Consider the following 20,265-nt stretch of genomic DNA (forward strand, 5'->3'; position numbering starts at 1 on the left):
CTCGGGCATTGCAACGGTCGCGGCTGCCGTTATCCGGGGACATTTTTCGACTTTCCCAGAATCACAGGACACGAAAGTTGACAGATCTCGGCGCCGTAATCCTCGGCTCGTCCTTTTTTCTTTGTTCCCACACCCTTCGTTGAAAAGGGAACAGAGGACATCGCGCAGGTACTCGCCGAATCGTGCCGAATTGGAATCCTTGTTTTTCAATTTTGCTGAAATTAATTAAGTGCCCGTCGCGCCAAGTCACCTGCCAAATGTCAAGCGTGGTTTAAGTCGCTTGTTTGCAGGTCACTTTGGAACTACATTATACCCGGTCGTCACGCTAAATTGGCTTAAAGGAGCCACTTGATTTGTGCAAAGTGGTGAACTCTGTTCAGCTTGATGGAGCCGTTCGATGTCAGTCACCAAATGATTGAAAGACGTTGATGGCCGGTCGCCAAGGTTGGATAGCGCCAAAATTGGCCTCTTGTGGAGTTAATTTGAGTGTCAACCCTTGTTTAAAATGTTGTAATTAAATTTCGATTTGGTGGAATCAATCTCGTACGAGTGGCGTTTAATCCCATTTAGTTTCACTTGATTTTATTGACACAAATTTATTAAATGTTTCCACTAGAATCCAATTCTCCTTAAATTGTCATCAGTACTTGATTCCTAAGAATCTCGTAACCTCTCTTCCCATTGCCAACCATCAGTCTGTTGGTTTAATGTTTGCGGTAGACTCTTATCAGTCATCGTGCAACCTGGTATCATTGCCTTATTTTTACTCTAAACAGCGTTACCACCTCCAGTTTCCACCCGCCTCCTCGGGAGGAGGAATTTCCCGACCCAAAAGGGGATGGAATCCCTTGTCTAAATATGCCAGAAAACACAAAAAAGAAGAAGCAAACTTGGAGGTAAATCCGCCGTAATCGGGGAAGCCATCAGAAATCAATAATTTATTTACTTTGCTTACGCAGAGTTTTTGGCGACGTCGTCGTGGTTTACGACGATAAAGTTGAATATTTCGCGAAATTCAATTAGCTTAGCTGTGAAGGCGTGAAAACAGATCTTATTTTTGAATTCATACTCGATTTAAATAGGCCGTTTCAAATATTTATCACAATTTATGAACTTATAACTTTGTTTTGCAAAATTTGTCATAACAATGCAATGTCATACACTCAAATGAGCAATTCTCTACCAAAACCGGAAATGGATTTTATTTGTATTTTTTGATTTGGCTCAAACTTTGTGGGGGCCTTCCCTTTGACCAAATAAGCTATTTTGTGCCATTGGTTCACCCATACAAGACTCCATACAATTTTGGCTGCTGTCTATACAAAAATGGTATGTAAATATTCAAACAGCTGTAACTTTTCAGTGAATTTTCTGTCTTCAGCAAAGTTGTAGGTATTGTTGAGGATCTTTGAGAAAAAAATTGGTACACGGAAAAAAAAAATTGCAGATCTTTTAATCAACTTTTTTTTCACTAAAACTCAATTTCCCAAAATAAGTATTTTTTGATTTTCGAGATTTTTTGATATGTTTTAGGTGACAAAAATCCGCAACTTTTGAGCCATAGAGAAACATGGTCAAAAAATCTGCCGCCGAGTTAGGCCGTTGCAAATATTTTTTGAAGTTTATGTCCCTCGACTCTGATCAAAGTCGAGGGGGGGGGGGGGGGCAAAAAAATAAAAAAAAAGTTAAAAATTGAAATTACAGGCCACGGTGTCAACATTTGAATGAAAAAAGTGTTTTAAAATGCATCAAACATCTGTCTAGTTGTTTTGCAATCAGTGATTTCCAAAATTTCTAAGTTCTGACGAAAATTTTATTTTTGCGAGAAAAAAAGTTTTTGCGGTGCTGTACATTGTAATTTCATAAAAGTTCAAATTATTTTCAAACGAAACCAAACATGTGTGATTATCAATGCAAAAAAGGCATTTTAGAATGTCCTCAGTTGATTAGACTTCTATTTCCATTGAAATTTTGAAAATAAATTAAAACCCACCATTTTCTAATGGCGATATTTCAGCAACTAATGGTCCAATTTTCAATGTTAATGCATGAAACATTCGTGAAATTTTCCGATCTTCTCGAAAAAAAATGTTTTGAAATTTTTTAAATCTAGACTAACATTTTAAAAGGGCCAAACATTGAATATTACGCGCATTTAAAATGCTAGTCTTGATTTAAAATTTTCAAAATATTTTTTTCGAAGAGATCGGAAAATTTCACGAATATTTTATGTATTAACATTGAAAATCGGATCATTAGTTGCTGAGATATCGTCATTAGAAAATGGTGGGTTGTTTTGATGAGATTTAGAAAATTTCAATTTTCGTGTTTCTTTTTCTTAAAGCGGCTCTATCTCAGCAACCACAGGTCCAATCTTCAATGTCTCTTAGACAATTTTATAGCAAATTTTCTGAATTTTTCAAAAAATATATTTTTAGAAATGGTCACTCATGGTCACTATTTTTAAAAATCGAAAGACTGCAAATATTTCGCTAAAATCAAACTTTCGGTGGCTATATCTTGAAAATGGAGCCCTTTATCAAAAAATCTGTAAAGTACTTTTTGATTGCAAATTCAATTTTGCATTAAAAAATAATGTCAAATTTGTTTTTGCATTAAACTTTGATTTTTTCCAAAAATCACTATTTTTTCAAAAAATCATAACTCGGCGGCAGATTTTTTGACCATGTTTCTCTATGGCTCAAAAGTTGCGGATTTTTGTCCCCTAAAACATATCCAAAAATCGCGAAAATCAAAAAATACGTATTTTGGGAAATTGAGTTTAAGTGAAAAAAAAGTTGATTAAAAAATCTGCAAATTTTTTTTTCCGAGTACCAATTTTTTTCTCAAAGGTCCTCAACAATACCTACAACTTTGCCGAAGACTCCAAATTTATCAGAAAATTCACTGAAAAGTTACAGCTGTTTGAATATTTACATACCATTTTTGTATGGACAGCAGCCAAAATTATATGAAGACTTGTATGGGTGAACCAATGACGCAAAATAGCTTATTTGGTCATAGGGAAGGCCCTCACAAAGTTTGAGTCAAATAAAAAAAAAAAAATGGTCGAAATCGGCCGATTTCGTAGAGAGTTGCTTAAATGTTAAATTGTGGGGCTGTTGGTACTACCATAACCATAATCATTTCCAACAGATTATTGTAATTTATAAATATTTGTTTATGTTTTTTAATTGTACACAAAATGTTACCCTGAATATAAACATATTTTTAATTAATATGTTCAACCAGATTAACGTTACGATGCCGAAACATTCTCAGCTTCTAATTAGAAGCACTCCAAAAATGTAATTTATTACCATGGAAGCAACAGCCAGCAAACTCCATTCTAAGTGATGACATCCTACCTCAATTAAACGGGGGTGGTAAACTTTCTAAACTCTTTGCTCGTAATGATGGTGCGGTGTAGAGTAGGCACCTACACAACACCTTTTAGCTAGATAACTTTACAAAACCGAGCGGAATGCTCTCGTGAACACTAGACTGCGTTTAAGACTTCGCGGTTATCCCGCAAGACCATAAAACAATCGTCAGATTACCCTCATCTGCTACCGTACGCTACTTCTACTACACCGTAGAGCATGTGGGGGACTTGTAGTTTCTTATAGTGTTGTGACCGTAAAACCCGATATGATTTATATGGACGCTTGTAATATGGTCCCGGCGTTTACTGCTTGGGGCTGCTACACTCTAAACTAGACTAGATTTGGAAAAAAAAATCTGTTTAGTTTTTCTTTTCATTATCATGTTTTTAACTTCTTTCCAAGAGATTCCAAAATTTGCACTAATTAGGTATCTTGTATAATTCTATTAAAATTCTAAACAATCCAAATAAGCTCAACAGAGCAAGCAATCTTGAGTGTGTTCTGCCCTTTTACGTGATACTATTCTCTGGTATAGTAGCACTTTCATCCGGATGAAATGTTGTTGAACACACACACACACACACACACACACACACACACACACGTGCACCCCTCACCCCCACCAGCCAAAGCATAGAAACGCCATTCCTTTTAACATTCCACCATAACTCAGATGTTTTGATTCATAATTCAATAAAGCAGCGGAAACACGGAGATCGTAACACGTGTGAACTCGTCGACGAGTTCATGCATGGGGTGAAAGTCAAACGATTACCGGGAAGCTATACCAACGGGTAGGGCGGGACCTTTTAGCAGATCGTTTCCAGGAAAAGGAGCTGATTTAGGGCGTAAGAAGTATTCTACCGAGTGGTTCCATTTTTACAAGAAAATATTCTTAGTTTAGGAGTAAACTAAAATAAAATATTTTGAAGACTTTAGATTATTCGCTCTACAGCATTGCCTTGGCGTTCTCGATTGCGAGATTCCTACTCGAAACTAGGTGTCCGAAGGCTTGATTGTTGAGGCAATTGCAAACCTCTATTTACACCCTAAGCTTCCATCCACCCCTAGATTTGAACTGACGACCTTTGGATTGTTAGTCCAACTGCCTACCAGCGACTCCACCGGGATAGGACCCAGAGAGACGACTCCTACACCTGGACTGAGCTAACGACCTAACCATTAGGTTAGTCCGGGGCCAACATTTACTTCCACGTCCGACGGAAGGCGTGATCAGACAAATCTCGTCTCAAAAAATGCCACCGGGACCGTCTGGGATCGAACCCAGGCCGACTGGGTGAGAGGCAATCACGCTTACCCCTACACCACGGATTCAAAATTACTCCCATTAAATTCATTATCGCTTTTACTCACAAAAAATCAAATTAAATAATCAATTTCGACTGTTAAAGTGTGTCTTAAAATTCCCGAACCCGCTCCACGATGTCAACCGAAACAGATCCTTATCAAAATTTCCCGCCAGTATATAAGAGTTGAAGTCGAGCGATTGCTATGCTTGACTTTTTTTGTTGATTTTATAAAGGGAAGGAATGAATTGAAGGTGAAGCCGTAGAAAATCGAAGCCGTGCTATTTATCTACCATTTCTTCAAACTTTTCTGTTGGATTAAGAATTTTTAAAGTGTCATCTCCTAGTGAACGCGCCCGAGCGGTTTAGGCTTTCAGGATTTTTGTGATATTTACTTGTAGAGTCAAAACAGATCAGTAAACTTCACTTATCTGTATATTACACTTTTTTAAAGATTACATTTTTGCGGTAACACTTTCAACTTTTACGCGCACGATCACATCACTTTGCATTGAGATCTTCGTCGAACCAGTTTTCTACGTTGAAGCCAGACTTGTCCTCCAGACCTCTTCGCCGAGCCATGCCAGACCCCGAACTCCTAAGTCCCGGGTGGACTCCTCACTGCGGCTAAGTCCCGACGGACGCTTCATGGCGGCTAAGTCCCGGCGGACTTCTCAATCGGCTAAGTCTCGGCTGACTTCTCAAACGGCTAAGTCCCGGGTGGACTCTTCACTGCGGCTAAGTCCCGACGGACTGCGGCCTCCACCGCTAAGTCCGGCTGGACTGGGGCCTCTGCTACTGGTGGCTGCTGGCGGGTCTGGCTGGTCTGGGGCGTCTTCTGGAACTGGAACTGGACTGGAACAAGAACTGGAACTAACTGCCCTCCTCAAGAATTTTGGGTTTTTATAGTCAGTCCCCGAAAACTCTACTAAATTTTTTTTCTGCTAAAAGTGGTCCGTTTCGATGAGAAGCATCGATGAACCTCATGAATTAAATTATGCAGACCTCTGCAATTCTTCATGACTTTCCGTATGGTGTAGTGAGTACACCTCAAAATCAGAAGTCATGGGTTCGAACAATTGTCATGAAACTTTAAATTATGTTATTGGAATATCAAAATTATGTTCCTCAAACATTCTCAAAAATGATGGTCAATAATGAGAAGGTCGAATTCTCCATTGAACAAACATACCAATGAATTTGGTTAAGCCACACCCTCAATTTCCCCTGTGAAATAACATCGCACATTCATAATTGAAAGCTTAACCATTTTTTTTGATTGCCTAACAATTGGCGAAATTTAATAAAGGGCTTTTCAGGTGAGGATGACTCATGATCCACACCTGTACATAAGCTTAATTATTTGTCGCGCAACGCGAGTCGACGGGTAAAATTATTTATGCTTGCGTAAGCGCGCATGGTCAGAACTGTGGTGAGGTTCGAAAAATGGACAAATTTAATGATTTAAATTTGAGGTCGCTGCACTAGTCTGAATTGTTTTTTTTTTAATATCTTGCTTGATTCGTTTAACGGTTCATGAATGTTTACCAAATTAATCAATGAACTTTAGGAGTTTAACCTTTACATTTATTCTTTGGGGAGCGTTCTTTTGTAACGTAACGCAGTTGGGGAGGGGACACACAAAAAAATACAAAATTGACTTTTTCTGATCAAGCTCAGATTTGGTGGAGCTATTGATACTATAAAAACATGTAAAAATCCCGATTTTGAACCAAATTGGACGACCCCTTCTGTTTTGGCACCGCCCTAAAGTATTATGCCCTTTTGAAATGTTAGTCTTGATTTTTTTTTTTGAAAATATTGGGCATCAATTTAAAAAAATGAATAACTGCGACTATTTTGAAAAAAGTTACCTAAAAATGGCTTTAACTTGAAAACGGTTAGGGCGTCCAATTTTCTCGGGTTTTGAATTTCCCGGGAAACGGGAAAAATATTTTTGGAATCCCGGGAATTCCCGGGATCCCGGGAAATTTTTGAATCAGTAATAAAATCTATGTTTCATTATTTTTGTTATGTTTTCAAGCTTAAAATCATTGAATTATCTTAATTATATCAAATGGTGATAATCCTCACTTCAATCTAAACAAAGACGACAGTTTTAAAATAGCCTAAAAGAAATTTTTTTTTGTCTTTGTGGTGTTTAGGATTTTATATCAACTACTATTTTTAATTCCAGTTTGAATAATTATTTTTTTATTTACGAATCAAATTACATAATTCTTGAGTTTTTTTTTTTTTGAAAAGGTCCAATAAGCTTTTGTCTTCCATATGTTTATAGGACCTATTAAAAAAAAAACATTGGAATCCTTTAAAAAAAATTTTGCTTTTATATATTTTTTTATATGACATGACTAAAACAGCTTAAAAAAATATTGTATATGTCTAAAAAACAAAAAAGGACAATAAATAAAATGATACCAGTCAATGTAAAATTTTAGATAAGTTTTGAATTCATTTTTTTATATAAAACATATTTTACAAATTATCTTCAAGTTACTACCTCCAACCGAGGGAAAATCAGAATTACAGTCTAAACAGGTACAGGAGATTTTAGAGCAATACATTTGGAAGTACAAATTGTTTTGTTCTGTTCCTGTTTTAACCGAAGTCATCCAAAACGTCATGCAGTTATTTTTTGCTTTAATAGCTGTATTTATTCGTTACATTTGTACGTATTTGCCCTAGATGCCGGTGTTTAATTATAAATAATTTGATATGAGATTGTTTTATTTTCAAATTTAAAATTGAAAATATTCGTCAATATATCCAGTCTTTAAAAAAATAAAATAATAGAGAAAAAAAATTAAAGCACTAGGCATTTTGCGGACCTGTTAATTAAAATTATAATATTTTTTCCTAAAAAGCTGAGATTTGCTGAATACAAATTTTAATTCATTGTATTGTTCTTCTATTTTCACAATCAAATCTGAATTTCCAGACCAAAATATGATTTTTTTTCAATTTCGGGAATTCCCGGGACAAATTATAGAAAATCCCGGGATTCGGGAATTCCCGGTTTAGGAAAAATCCCGGGATTTTTGTCCCGGGAATTCCCGGGATGGACGCACTAAAAACGGTGCACTTAATCAAAATTTCACAAAAGTACTTTTTAATTGCAAATTCGATTTTACATCGAAAAATGAAGTTGAAAATTTTTTGCGACCAATATTTAGATTTTTTGAAAAAATCTGTATTTATTCAAAAAATCATAACTCAGTCAAAGATTTTTTGCCCATTCTGGAAATTTCTGAAAAGTTGGCATTTGATGTCCTCTAAAACATATCAGAAAATAAAAAAATAAAAAAAGTGTTTTTTTGCAAATCAAGTTTTAGTGACAAAAAGTGAAATTAAAAATCACAAAAAAAAATTTACCGTGTATCATTTTTTTTCAGTGTAGTCCATATCCATACATACAACTTTTCCGAAGACACCAAATCGATCAAAAAATTCCTTCAACTGATACAGATTTTTGAATTTCCACATATCATTTTTGTATGGACAGCTGCCAAATTTGTATGGAAAATTATATGGACAAACTAATGATGTAAAATGGCTTCTTTGGGCATATCGAAGGCACCAAAAAAGTTTCAGCAGGATTAAAAAATACAAAAATTAAAATTAAAGAAAAACAGACCGATTCTTAGCTTGATTGTTTTCCTATCTAGTTAGCATAAGAGAGCACAGAGGCATCGAACAAGCTAAACTTCGTTTACTTCGCCGCGATTAAAGCAAGTAGCTCGATTAATGCTCAATAAGCAAAACCTCAATTCCTCATGTGTGAGGCTCTGGGGGACTTTTCGATTACAACAAAATCAGAACGTTTTGGACAGTCTAACTAAACGCGTCGGCGTTATTAATTTCGTGAAATCTCCCCTTCGATCAAAGAAGTTCCATAACTTATATTTTTTTCAGTCATTTCTTAAATGAAAAACTTCTACACTATCCATCGTGGAGTTCACCCAATCAATTGAAACACAGGGATATGGCTATTATACCGAGACTTGCCCTAAAAGCAACAAGTGTGACTATTCTGTTGACAGGACCAAGCTCTAGCAAGAAACCAACCAACACCCACAGTTGGGTTGGCTTTCCCGGGGCCACCACCCACCGCCGTCGCCAATACGTCCCGATACTAAAGACTGTGAGCTCTTGCCGGCTCGCTTGTTGCTCGGGCCAGCCAATCTAACAACAAGAAGGGAAACACAACCATACCAACGGTCTAAATTAGAAGAATATAATCTCAGCGGGATATGATTCAATTTATTTTCATCAAATTGTTTGTTCGCCTTTTTGTTTTCCCATTCTGTGTCGTCGGTCCCGCAAGCCAAATTGACACAGCCCCGTGGTGGACGGCAGGCGGAATGGTGCGGTCGGTGATCGGAACCGGATCTGCGGACGCCTCTAAGGATTCCGCCCAAGGATATGGCGAGCGATAAATTTTTGATGTAATTAAAGTCCCCTCCCTTCTTGAAACAGTAGCACAGGGGAAAGTTTGTTGCCAAACCGTCATTTTCTACACATGGCGAGAACGGACACACGGACCACATCCATCATTAATTTAATAACAGATTTTGCCCACCGAAAAGGACTATTATGACCAGATAATTTGCTGCCCCATCATGATACATCTGAGGGACAAAAACTAAATCTATCCCCTTGAAACTACTTCACAAGTGAAAGGGTTTCAAATTAGTTTAGGATTCGGGTTAGCAAATTGTTCTTGATAAGAGTTGTGAAAAGTGGTCGTTCTTTATAATTTAATTAATTGGCAAATGTATCCCAAAATAATTAGACAGGATCACTCTTTTCAATACCTTTCTAAAATCGTCTTTTTAATACCGTTCTATAAATGTATGGCGGATTTTCTTACAAAAACAACCCCTTTTAACAATCTTCCGGACTTTTGTTAAAATCATTTTTTTAGCATAAATTTTGAAGTACAGTCCAGACTCGATTATCCGAAGGTCTCGGAAAAATTTCACTTCGGATAATCGAAACTTCAGATAATCAAATCAAGAAAAAAAAAATGTTGTTGTCTATTTTTTGATTGTAGAGCTTAAGTATGACCCCTAAACTACGCTGAAATGGATGGCGGTGAAAAATGCATTTTATTTTAAAAAAGGCAACCAGCAACTCAAATGCGACTAAAATGGGGTAACAGAACTCGATTTCTTTTTGTTAAAAACAAAAAATTAAAAAATATGATATTTTTTTCGTGATTCGATTATCCAAAGTCCCATACAAACCTTCGGATCTGGGGGATGAAAAGAGGGAATGCGTAACGTGATTTTCGGATGATCCCACTTTGTTTACATCAAAAATGTAGAAGATGGTTAAAGCACAAGCGTGACTTTTTCTTTGCACTTTAAATAATTTGTTTTGAAAACTGCTGTGCGCATTTTTTAAAGCTTTCGAGAGACAAATTACTGCGTCAGAAGTGGGTGAAGTTTTGCGAAGTCGGTTTGGAACAAAATATAAGCAAGAGCTTCCGAAAGTACAGTGCACATTTTGAGACAAAGTACACCGTCTGAAAAAAAACGTTTTGTACTACAAAAAGGAAGTCGTGCCCACCATTCGGGCGGACTAGCGGCGTGCCGGGTTTCCAATCCAGAGGTCGTGAGTTCGATTCTCGTACCGGGATGATGAAGTTTTAAAAACAAAAAAAACAATACTTGCTGTTTCTCGTGAACAGTAAAATGGTTCCGCTTTGACAGTTCAAAACGGTTCCGCTTTTAAGCCGCTCAATTCACCCCCAGCTTCGGATAATCGAACTTCGGATAATGGAGGCTTCGGAATCGAGTCTGGAATATACTTAACTAAACTTTATAATTTTCAAAAGCAACTTATGGGACCCCAAAATCGATTGAGATTGAGATAATCCAGTGCAAATTTTTTATCAACATTCCACCACACACACAAACTTTTGTTCAGAATTTGATTCTGAATCGATAGATATACGAGAAGGTGGGTTTAGGAGGCCAAAGTGTTTTTCATAGTCTTTCCTCAGAGAGTCAAGGAGGCAATAGTTCATTATTTCGGCCATCAATTATTTTGTTTGTTGTTTGATTGGGTCCCTTATGCTGTAGGGGTAAGCGTGGTTGTCTCTCACCCAGTCAGCCTTGGTTCGATCCCAGAAGGTCCCGGTGGCATTTTTCGAGACGAGATTTGTCTGATCACGACTTCCGTCGGACGGGGAAGTAAATGTTGGCCTCGGTCTAACCTAGAGGTTAGGTCGTTAGCTCAATCCAGGTGTAGGAGTCGTCTCCCTGGGCCCTGTCTCGGTGGAGTCGCCTGTGGGCAGTTGGACTCACAATCCAAAGGTCGTCAGTTCGAATCCCGGGGTGGATGGAAGCTTAGGTGTAAAAAGAGGGTTGCAATTGCCTCATCAATCAAGCCTTCGGACACCTAGTTTCGAGTAGGAATCTCGCAATCGAGAATGCCAAGGCAATGCTGTAGAGCGAATAATTTGATTTTTGCAATGAAAAGTTCGACTTAGAATCCATTTTCCTTATTCACAACTTGTATAGACAATTCAATTTTAAATCCGAATCTGTACTAATATTTACGATTTATCAAACGAGACAAATATCGAAAAAAAGTAAAACAAATCAGGGAACGTCACGCCGGAATGTGTCAAATGTATCTTCTAAAAATAATGATTAGTTTGGCTGACTAACCCGTATACGTGATTTGGCATAACAGCCGTATTTTTAAAAATGTGCAGAGTATAATATCCATCATTGTTTTACAGTTTCTTTTTAAGTCTCCAATATTCAGCATTTCTTATTATCAACGCATCGTAAAGATCTTGAGACATAATTGAAATATGATAGAATTATATGATTCGCTGCGATAAGAAAAAAAAAGCAAAAACCCATCAAAACTGGAAAAGGATAACTTTTGCGTTGGTGGCAATAAGAACCGGTCGGTTGCCGGTGGCGACAAAGTGATGTTTTATGCTCTCTCACTATGCCCATCATGCTGCCCTGAACTACCCTCAAGTCTAACTAAACTAGCCAACACTCTCTGTCTCTCTCCCCGTGGCACATTATGGAGCAAATATTAATTTACTCCCGGGTTGTAACACGAGCTGATGTGATTTTCACTTTGCACACTGCTCGCAGGTTCTACTGGGGGATCCTTGTTCGCATTTTCTTCAATAAAAGAAAAAAATAAAGTCAAAGATTTGAAAAACGATGACAGTGACTGCCACTGACTGGCCTGCTCTCCACTTACATAACCGACCCATTGCGCCAATCGCCGTTCGTTATGAGTTGTGTGTGTGGTTGTCCGGAAGAAACCCCTGGCTCTATTCTAAGCGCAAGATGACACTTTTCCCACTTGGCTGGTGTTGCAGAGCGAAGCGAAATGATTGCATCGAGTAGAAGTGTGAAAGTTGGCGCGGAAAAAGAACAATTTTCCGACGCTAAATGCCATCGGATACTTTCTTGCGGGTGATTGTAACGGGTTCAATTTATAATGCGATTGAAATCTCCAGCTTATTGGGGTGGATTGGTGATTGTAATAAAAATCTGTGAAACCCATTGAATTTCTTTTTATCAATCCCAATGGTTGTCATTTATCAGGTGATTTTGAAATAAATTTCTGAAAATTTTAGATTTTAAATGAAATTAGAAAATTTAAAACCCTGAATTTGAAAAATGCAAGTTAATTTGACTATTATTTCGGGAAAATTAACAATGTTTACTGAACAGTTAAGCACGAATAGGAACAGTTTTTTTTATTAATTGGGATGATAGCACAGTAAAAAATAATGTAAATTAGGAAGGTGTAATTTTGGAAGGTTGAATATTACTTCTTTAATGTTGTAATTTTACATCAATTTAGACTGAAAATGTGGCATTACACCAGAAAAGTGGTAAAATTACACATTTTTTCTGACATAAAAGATGTACTCCTTCCCAGATGTAATATTACCATGATTTTTTTTCTGTGTGGTTGAGTCCACACTTGGCACATTCCATTTCAATTTTGTAAGGGAATCTGCATAAGAATACCAACTTTTTTTATAGATCTTTTAAATTTTGAATTTTCTTCTATTTTTTATTCAAATTTATTCTATTAAATTTATTTAATTCAATTTATTAATTTTTTATTCAAAGCAATAATTATTCACAGATTGCAAATATGGCTTTAAAAAATGTTGTTTAATGAATTTTTAGATTTGAGCCAGTCTGAAGGTAGGGTTTTGCTATTTGGGTGATATAATATGACATAGGGCTAGTGATTTTTCACGGTAAAAAAATCGAAATTACGCGGCATGCCAATTACAAAACATTGAAATTTCACGGCAATTTCACGGTACTCTAAAAACTGCTCAAAATAAACGTATTCTTTTAGCAAAATACGTATTCTTTTAGCAAAATTATTAACAGAAAAGTGTCTTAAAAGTTAACAGTAGTTCTAGTTACAAAATAAAACCCCCTGACACAAATTATTAATTTGAAAAAAGACGTATTGGATTAATCTTGAGGAATTTTGCAGAATTTCCGTCAGTTGAATTCTAGATTTTTTTATTAGGTCTTACAAACAAATGTAAACATAGAGTGTATCCCGATTACTCCAATGAACATTGACATAAGGTGTGAAAGGGATACACTCAATGTTAACATTTGTTTATAGGACCTGATAAAAAAAAGTCAAGAATTAATGATTCAGCTGTTTTAATTTTATTGAGATTTTATAATATTAATTTGCTTGAATACCTCCAAAACGAAGCACGTTCTGAACCTCTAATTCATCAAAACTAGAAGCATTAAAATAAGTGCAATAAATATTTGTTTTGCTTTCCTTAATTTCAGCAATAGGAAAATTTTAGTTTTTTAGTAAAGTTCAGGCAAAACTTCATTAAAAGCAGTTTTTACATTTATTGATAATTCAAGAAAATATATAATACATTGCAAAATGGTTAACAAATATGATTTCAATATGTATTACTTTACTAATCAATTGAATTAAAACACATAATTTATATTCAAAATATTTAAATGGAATTTGTTCTTCGTTGTTTAAAACGTTGATTAATTACAATAAATTTAACAATAAAATTAAAAATAAAAAAGCTATTTTTTGCGTTTTCTTTCAAAGAAATGTTGATTAATGTTTTTTTTAAATCTTTTTGGAGTAAAAAAAATATCTGCGTTTTTTTAATATTCTAATAAGGCCGATGCAAATATTTAAAAAAGTTTTTGTCCCTCGGCCCTGGCCGAGGTCAAGGGGGGGGCAAAAAAATAAAAAAATATAAAAATTTTAATAACAAGCCATAGTCTTCACATTTAAATGAGAAAAGTGTTTTAAAATGCATTTTACACTAGTTCAGTTGTTTTGCAATCATTAGTTTTCAAAAAATCTAAGATCTGACAAAAACAAAAATTGTATCGAAAAAAAAGATTTTGCATCGAAAATTTTCTAAAAATCTTAAGATTTTTTTATAAACCCAAACATGCTAAAAATGATTTTAAACGCAGGAGAATGTATTTTAATTTGATTTCAGTTGGTTGCACTTGAATTTTCATTGAAATTTTGAAGTTTATTGTAAAAATATTTTTTTTGCCCCCTGATTTTTCGGGCCAATTTTGAAGGGGGGGGTGACAAAAACTTTTAAAAATATTTGTACCAGCCTAATCAATATCTTTAAAAAAATAGTTGTAGATCTGATATGAAATACTTTTTTAATTGAAAACTGCTTTTAAAGTGCCTGTTAATATTTTTTTTAATGTTTGATTTAAAAAATAAACATAAATGCTCTGAGTAACGATTTTTCAATTGAATAATTCAAATTTCACAGTATTTCACGGTATTTCTCAAATTTCACGGCCAGGGGCGAGTTTCACGGATAACGCGGCTTCCGTGAAATCGCGAAAAATCACTAGCCCTAGATATGAGTGCAGCATTACAAACGTTTTGAAGATATACATTATGTATTGATTATATCATATAAGACAATAATTTTCAAAAAAAAATTACATGCTACCAAATTGTATTGAACAACAGAACAAGCAGTAAAACCTTTAAGATTACGACAAAATCCATAATCTACCTTCCCTTCATCAACATCACGTATTTCTTCAGTAAACCAAAGAGAACAAAAAAACTGAATCATTTTATGAAAAGTACCACAACAACAAAAAAAAGGAAAACTTTCCTCCGACACTTTGTCGCGGTCAAGGGTATTTGCTGTGCTCATTTCCACTACAATTACCTGAAGAGTTTCCATGCAGTTCCTTCATTTTTATTTTTTGCGCTGCTCATCTCCGCACACTCCGTAGTTTGTTTTACTGCAGTAGCTTGAACACGGTTTCCCCTGGGAGGAAAAAAAAACTTATCGCTCCCAGGGCATCTTTCCGGGAAAATCTGTGCTCTATCTGCCCTCAGTGAGCTCAATTGGTTTCGAATCATCGCCTTTCCTGCCGTTTTGTCCCCTCGTTCTGGGAAAACTCCATTTCCTGATAAGAGTTCGTGCGGGGATATTTCCATATGAGAATCCGTAAACGTGTAATTGTTGAACGAATTTAAAATGTTTATGTGCAGATGAATTATACAAAATCTATGCAATCTTAAACACTAGTTTTATACACTTAACAAAAATTAATTCCACACATATAAATACTAAAAATTCTGCCACATACAGGCACGTGTGGCAACTTAAGATGAGAATGCATCTCAACGAGATAATTGGAGTACAGTGAGCAAATTTCGAAACAAGTGGATAAAATGTCTGTTGGAGACGAGCAAAACCTTTTATTTCAAATCTTAAAAATATAATGCTATCAAATTATTTTCCTATCTTTTTCAATTTAAGATTTTAAAAATCGTTACCCTTTCCCATTGTCTGGTCTGCAAGAACCTTTACGACGATGGAATCCAACCTGGTTGGTCCCTTCTCCGCCAATTTCCCCATCGGAGGGTGGCATTTAACTGCGTTGCGACATAATCACGTTTCGGAGAAAATTCTCCCGGTTTTTTCTCTTCTGTTCCCGTTCTTACCGGAGCTTTTTTTACTCCTACACCGGTAGTCTACAAATTAATCTTGAAATAAAAATAGATTGTAGGGAAAATTGGTGCGGAAGTGTTTTATAATCTCCCATGGCGAGCGTAATATTCATTTTCGCTTATCTCTTCTCTCTCACTTTTTTTGCAGAAAATTTTACCACAAGGATAATTCAGGGTAAAAACTACGCAGAAGGGTCATCCTGGGACGATCCGGCTTCGTGGGAGACGAAAAAGAAGAAGGATATGGAACACGTCGCCAACGAGGGCAGCAGATTGAGGTCAACTTGGGCGTAAATTAAGACAAGAGAGAGGAATTCCAGGGGAGCTTTCAAGTGAACAGCTGAGGACCACACCACAAACTGCTAAGGTGGAAAAGAATAGTAACAGTCCTGAGTCAGAAATTGTGGCAACCTTTCTGTCCCACCACCACCAACACCACCTCTGGAAGAAGATGAGGTCGGACCTGACGGACGACAGAAATATCCTGCAAATTGCCGCCGCGGAAATTGCAGAGTCCTCCGACACCAGCGGATTCTTCGAAATCACCAGCAATGGCTCCAACGGTCACAACGGACACCGGTCGGACGATTTGCTGCAGCTAGATAATACCGACTATTTGAACAACCCCCGGACGACCTCCAGACCGAAGCGTTCGTCTAGACGGCTTCAGACGGTGGGTATTCTGCCAAATCCAACAAAACTTTTGTAGATTTCAACTAAAAGCTTTGTTATTCTTAAAATAAAACTAAATCAAACTACTTCTGAAATACCCAACAGGAGTCCGCGCTGGATCCGGACATGACGGATTCGAGCTCACAGAGTGACGACACCAGCTGTGGCAGCAGTCGCAACGGGAGCAGCCGCGTTGGCAGCAGCAACGGCCGGAGTGCGTCCTCACACCATCACCACCAGAGCGCGTCGGCCGCGGCCCGGCGCCGAAAAGGGGTCCTGAACGCGAAGGAGCGCAACATGCGGCGGCTTGAGTCCAACGAGCGGGAACGCATGCGGATGCACAGCCTCAACGATGCGTTTCAGGTGGGTAAATTTGGAAATTTTGGTTTATTTAGCGGTATTTTTTAGGGAATTCTCTATTTTAATTTGGGTAATTCTCTACCAACTCACACGAAATCGGGAAAAGTTGCCCCGACCCCTCTTCGATTTGCGTGAAACTTTGTTCTAAGGGGTAACTTTTGTCCCTGATCATGAATCCGAGGTCCGTTTTTTGATATCTCGTGACGGAGGGGCGGTACGACCCCTTCCATTTTTGATCATGCGAAAAAAGCGGTGTTTTTCAATAATTTGCAGTTTTAAAAATCCTCCCATTTTCCGTTACTCGACTGTAAACAATTTTGGAACATGTCATTTTAAGGGAAATTTAATGTACTTTTCGAATCTACATTGTCCCAGAAGGGTCATTTTTTCATTTAGAACAAAATTTTTATTTTAAAATTTCGTGTTTTTTCTAACTTTGCAGGGTTTTTTTTTAGAGTGCAACAATGTTTTACAAAGTTGTAGAGCAGACAATAAAAAAAAATTTGATATATAGACATAAGGGGTTTGCTTTTAAACATCGCGAGTTGTCGCGATTTTACGAAAAAACGTTTTGAAAAAGTTATATTTTGCGTTTCTCATTGTTTCGTCGTCCGTGTCTGTCGCGGGTGACCATGAACGGCCATGATAAACGACGACCAACATTTTCAAAACTTTTTTTGCGTAAAATCACGATAACTCGTGATATTTATAAACAAACCCCTTATGTTTATATATTAACATTTTAATAATTGTCTGCTCTACAACTTTGTAGAACATTGTTAAATGAAAAAATGACTCTTTTGGGTCAATGGAGATTCGCAAAGTACATTAAATTTCCCATAAAATGACATGTTTCAAAAAAATTTACAGTTGAGTAACGGAAAATGGGAGAATTTTAAAAACTTTTTTAGTGTTTTTTTTTTCGATGAAAAATACGTTTTTTCGGAATTCTGAGTACGCCATCAAATCGGGCGTCTAATTTTACATAAAAGTCCCTTTGACACCAAATTTCTATCTCATAGACGTTTCAGGCTGCAAATTATTGAAAAACACCTCTTTTTTCGCATGTTCAGAAATGGAAGGGGTCGTACCGCCCCTCCATCACGAGATATCAAAAAAGCTTTTTAAAGATCAAAAATTATTTTAAAAAATGATTTTTGGCATTTTTTTAAAACGAACCCGTCTAAAGGCGGGGTTGGGTTGTACAGGGTTAAAAGTGATAAAAACTAGTTTCTTGGAATGCCTTTTCGGTTGGTTATTGTAAATGAAAAATGTCTCGAAACTTCATCTTAGTCTAAATATACATCCTCATAAAATCCACGGAATGTTCTGGCACCCAATCCAACAGCACACTTCGTCGTAATTGCCACTCTTCCGAGGTGTGAAGCACACCCTTCAGTCACAAGAACCTTCTTGACATGGCGTTGAAGCGTTTAATTTACTGCATTCTCAACGACAACATCCCCCCATCCCTACTTGTATAGTGCCTATAATTGATACCAACACCAGTAATTAAAACTGTGCTCCTGAACTCAACTGGATGCTGATTCCGTTCTCTTTCGTTTCCTTTTTTTTTCTCTCTGCACAGTCCCTCCGAGAAGTCATCCCGCACGTCAAGAAGGAGCGCCGACTGTCCAAGATAGAAACGCTCACGTTGGCCAAGAACTACATCACGGCCCTGACCGATGTCATCATCGTGATGCGGGGCGAGGGTGAACCGACGGCCACGACGCAAATGCAGACCAATTGCATCCTGAAGGCGGCGGAAGCTGATCCCCGACATCAACAACAACAACAACAGCAGCATAATCATCACCCACAGCATCCCGATCAGATTTCGTCCAATATCTCCGCCGTGGCACTGGATGGATTGAACAGTGCCACCATCAGCCAACTCATACCGAACATTCCGAACCTTCATCATCCGGGGCTTACCAACGGAAGCAGTGGCCTCCCCCACCCTAACCACCAGCAGCATCACCACAACAACAACAACAACCTCACGATTGCCAACTTTAACAACAGCTCCAGCGTCAGCAGCAGCAACACCAACAATAATAATTCCAGTGCAGCCAACATCACCAACAGCAACACCAACAACAACAACAACAATGGTAGCGCAAGTAGTATAGACATTGAAAACAGCTTCTACGAGGATCCATTTCAAATGATGTAATCCCCCACTTACCGCCCTCAACAACTATCGATGCATTAACGGTGATGCGATCGTTTTTTTTATTTTTCTGTGCATTTTTCCTTTTTATTATTTTTGCACCGGTGCTGTTATTCTAGGGAAAAGCTTCCCGTTTCAGAGAACACGGATAATTAGGGTTACCAATCGGTTCAGTTCTTATTCAAGGATTTAGTCAAGTTATTATGATCTAATTTTAACTGTTGTGTTGTTTATTTCAAACAAAATTAATTAAATGCTGTATCTTTTTATCGTTACATTAAAACTAATGAATTCAAAATTATATTAACCGAAATAAAAAGATAAATAATTTGTGGGGGCATAAAGGGAACCCAAGTCGTTGTTCGAAAAGTTGCGATTTTCGATAATTTTCGCAAAAACCGCATTTAAAAAATTCTAACTTTGATCTCTTCCATTTCCTTTTCGTAAAAATTTTGTAAGAAGTTTTCAAACGAGCCGGTTTCAATTGATAAGATTCTACATTGTCATACTCATATCTCAGAAAATGCATTATTTTTTCGGATGTTCATCTATATTGAATTCATTACAAAAAATAGGTGGATAATATAATTAAGATTATCAGTTGGGTAAGTTTTTATTGAAGGATTTATTTATGTGAGGCCTGATGGGTCACTTTCACTCAAAAATCAATGTTTCCAAAACTTGCCCAAAATTTTCGTAAGGTCATAAGAATTATAGGAATATAATCATTAACCAAAAAACTAACTGTGAACTAATGAAATATGTGTAATAACAAAATCGATTTTCAAAAACAGCAGTCCCCATTTTATGAAAAGCAATTCAATTTCCTATGAAAATTTGTATGAGAATCCCCTTTTTTTTTAATTTTGATATTTGGAAAATTTACGTTTAACGCTATTTTTTCCTTAATACCTACAACCAAGGGTCCTGATTTTCATTTCAAAGATCAGAAATCACTCACTCATCGCAGATCGCGCAACCATTCGCGAGCGAACATGAATCGCTGACTACCAGCGGCTTGCTCAATCGCTTCGATCAGCGAATTTCTTTTCCTGCTCCGTCCGTCGACCCGAGTCACACACGAATATGCTCAGAGAGGAGAGAGAGCCTAAAAAATACTAGCGCGGCACTCACCTGGCCTGCACTAAATCAGTTTGCCGTCAATTAGAATTTCGCATGTTGGAAATTGCTGCCAAATGTGTCTTTGATGTTAACTGCCGTTCTACGCATAATTGTCCCATGTTCAAAAAAGAGCAACTGAGAAAAACGCGATTGAAATTTTTCGATCGATTTCTGTGATTCTACGCATAATTGTCCCGTGGGTCCCAAATCA

The 20,265-nt window shown here is 37.0% G+C and overlaps 2 protein-coding genes across 2 annotated transcripts in view; one reads left to right on the forward strand and one right to left on the reverse strand.

Moving 5' to 3' along the window:
* LOC120428101 (uncharacterized) overlaps positions 1–20,265 on the reverse strand; it is a 581,627-nt gene that overhangs the window by 154,255 nt on the left and 407,107 nt on the right. The gene's annotated exons all lie outside the window — the stretch shown is intronic.
* On the forward strand, positions 15,964–19,078 carry LOC120428558 (protein dimmed). The gene is made up of 3 exons (XM_039593590.2): positions 15,964–16,400; positions 16,505–16,762; positions 18,348–19,078. Exons 1-3 carry the CDS (start codon positions 16,179–16,181, stop codon positions 18,933–18,935), a joined length of 1,068 nt encoding a protein of 355 aa, XP_039449524.1. The 5' UTR covers positions 15,964–16,178; the 3' UTR covers positions 18,936–19,078.

Source organism: Culex pipiens, chromosome 2 (genome assembly GCF_016801865.2).
Source record: "Culex pipiens pallens isolate TS chromosome 2, TS_CPP_V2, whole genome shotgun sequence".
In the NCBI taxonomy this organism is placed as follows: domain Eukaryota; kingdom Metazoa; phylum Arthropoda; class Insecta; order Diptera; family Culicidae; genus Culex; species Culex pipiens.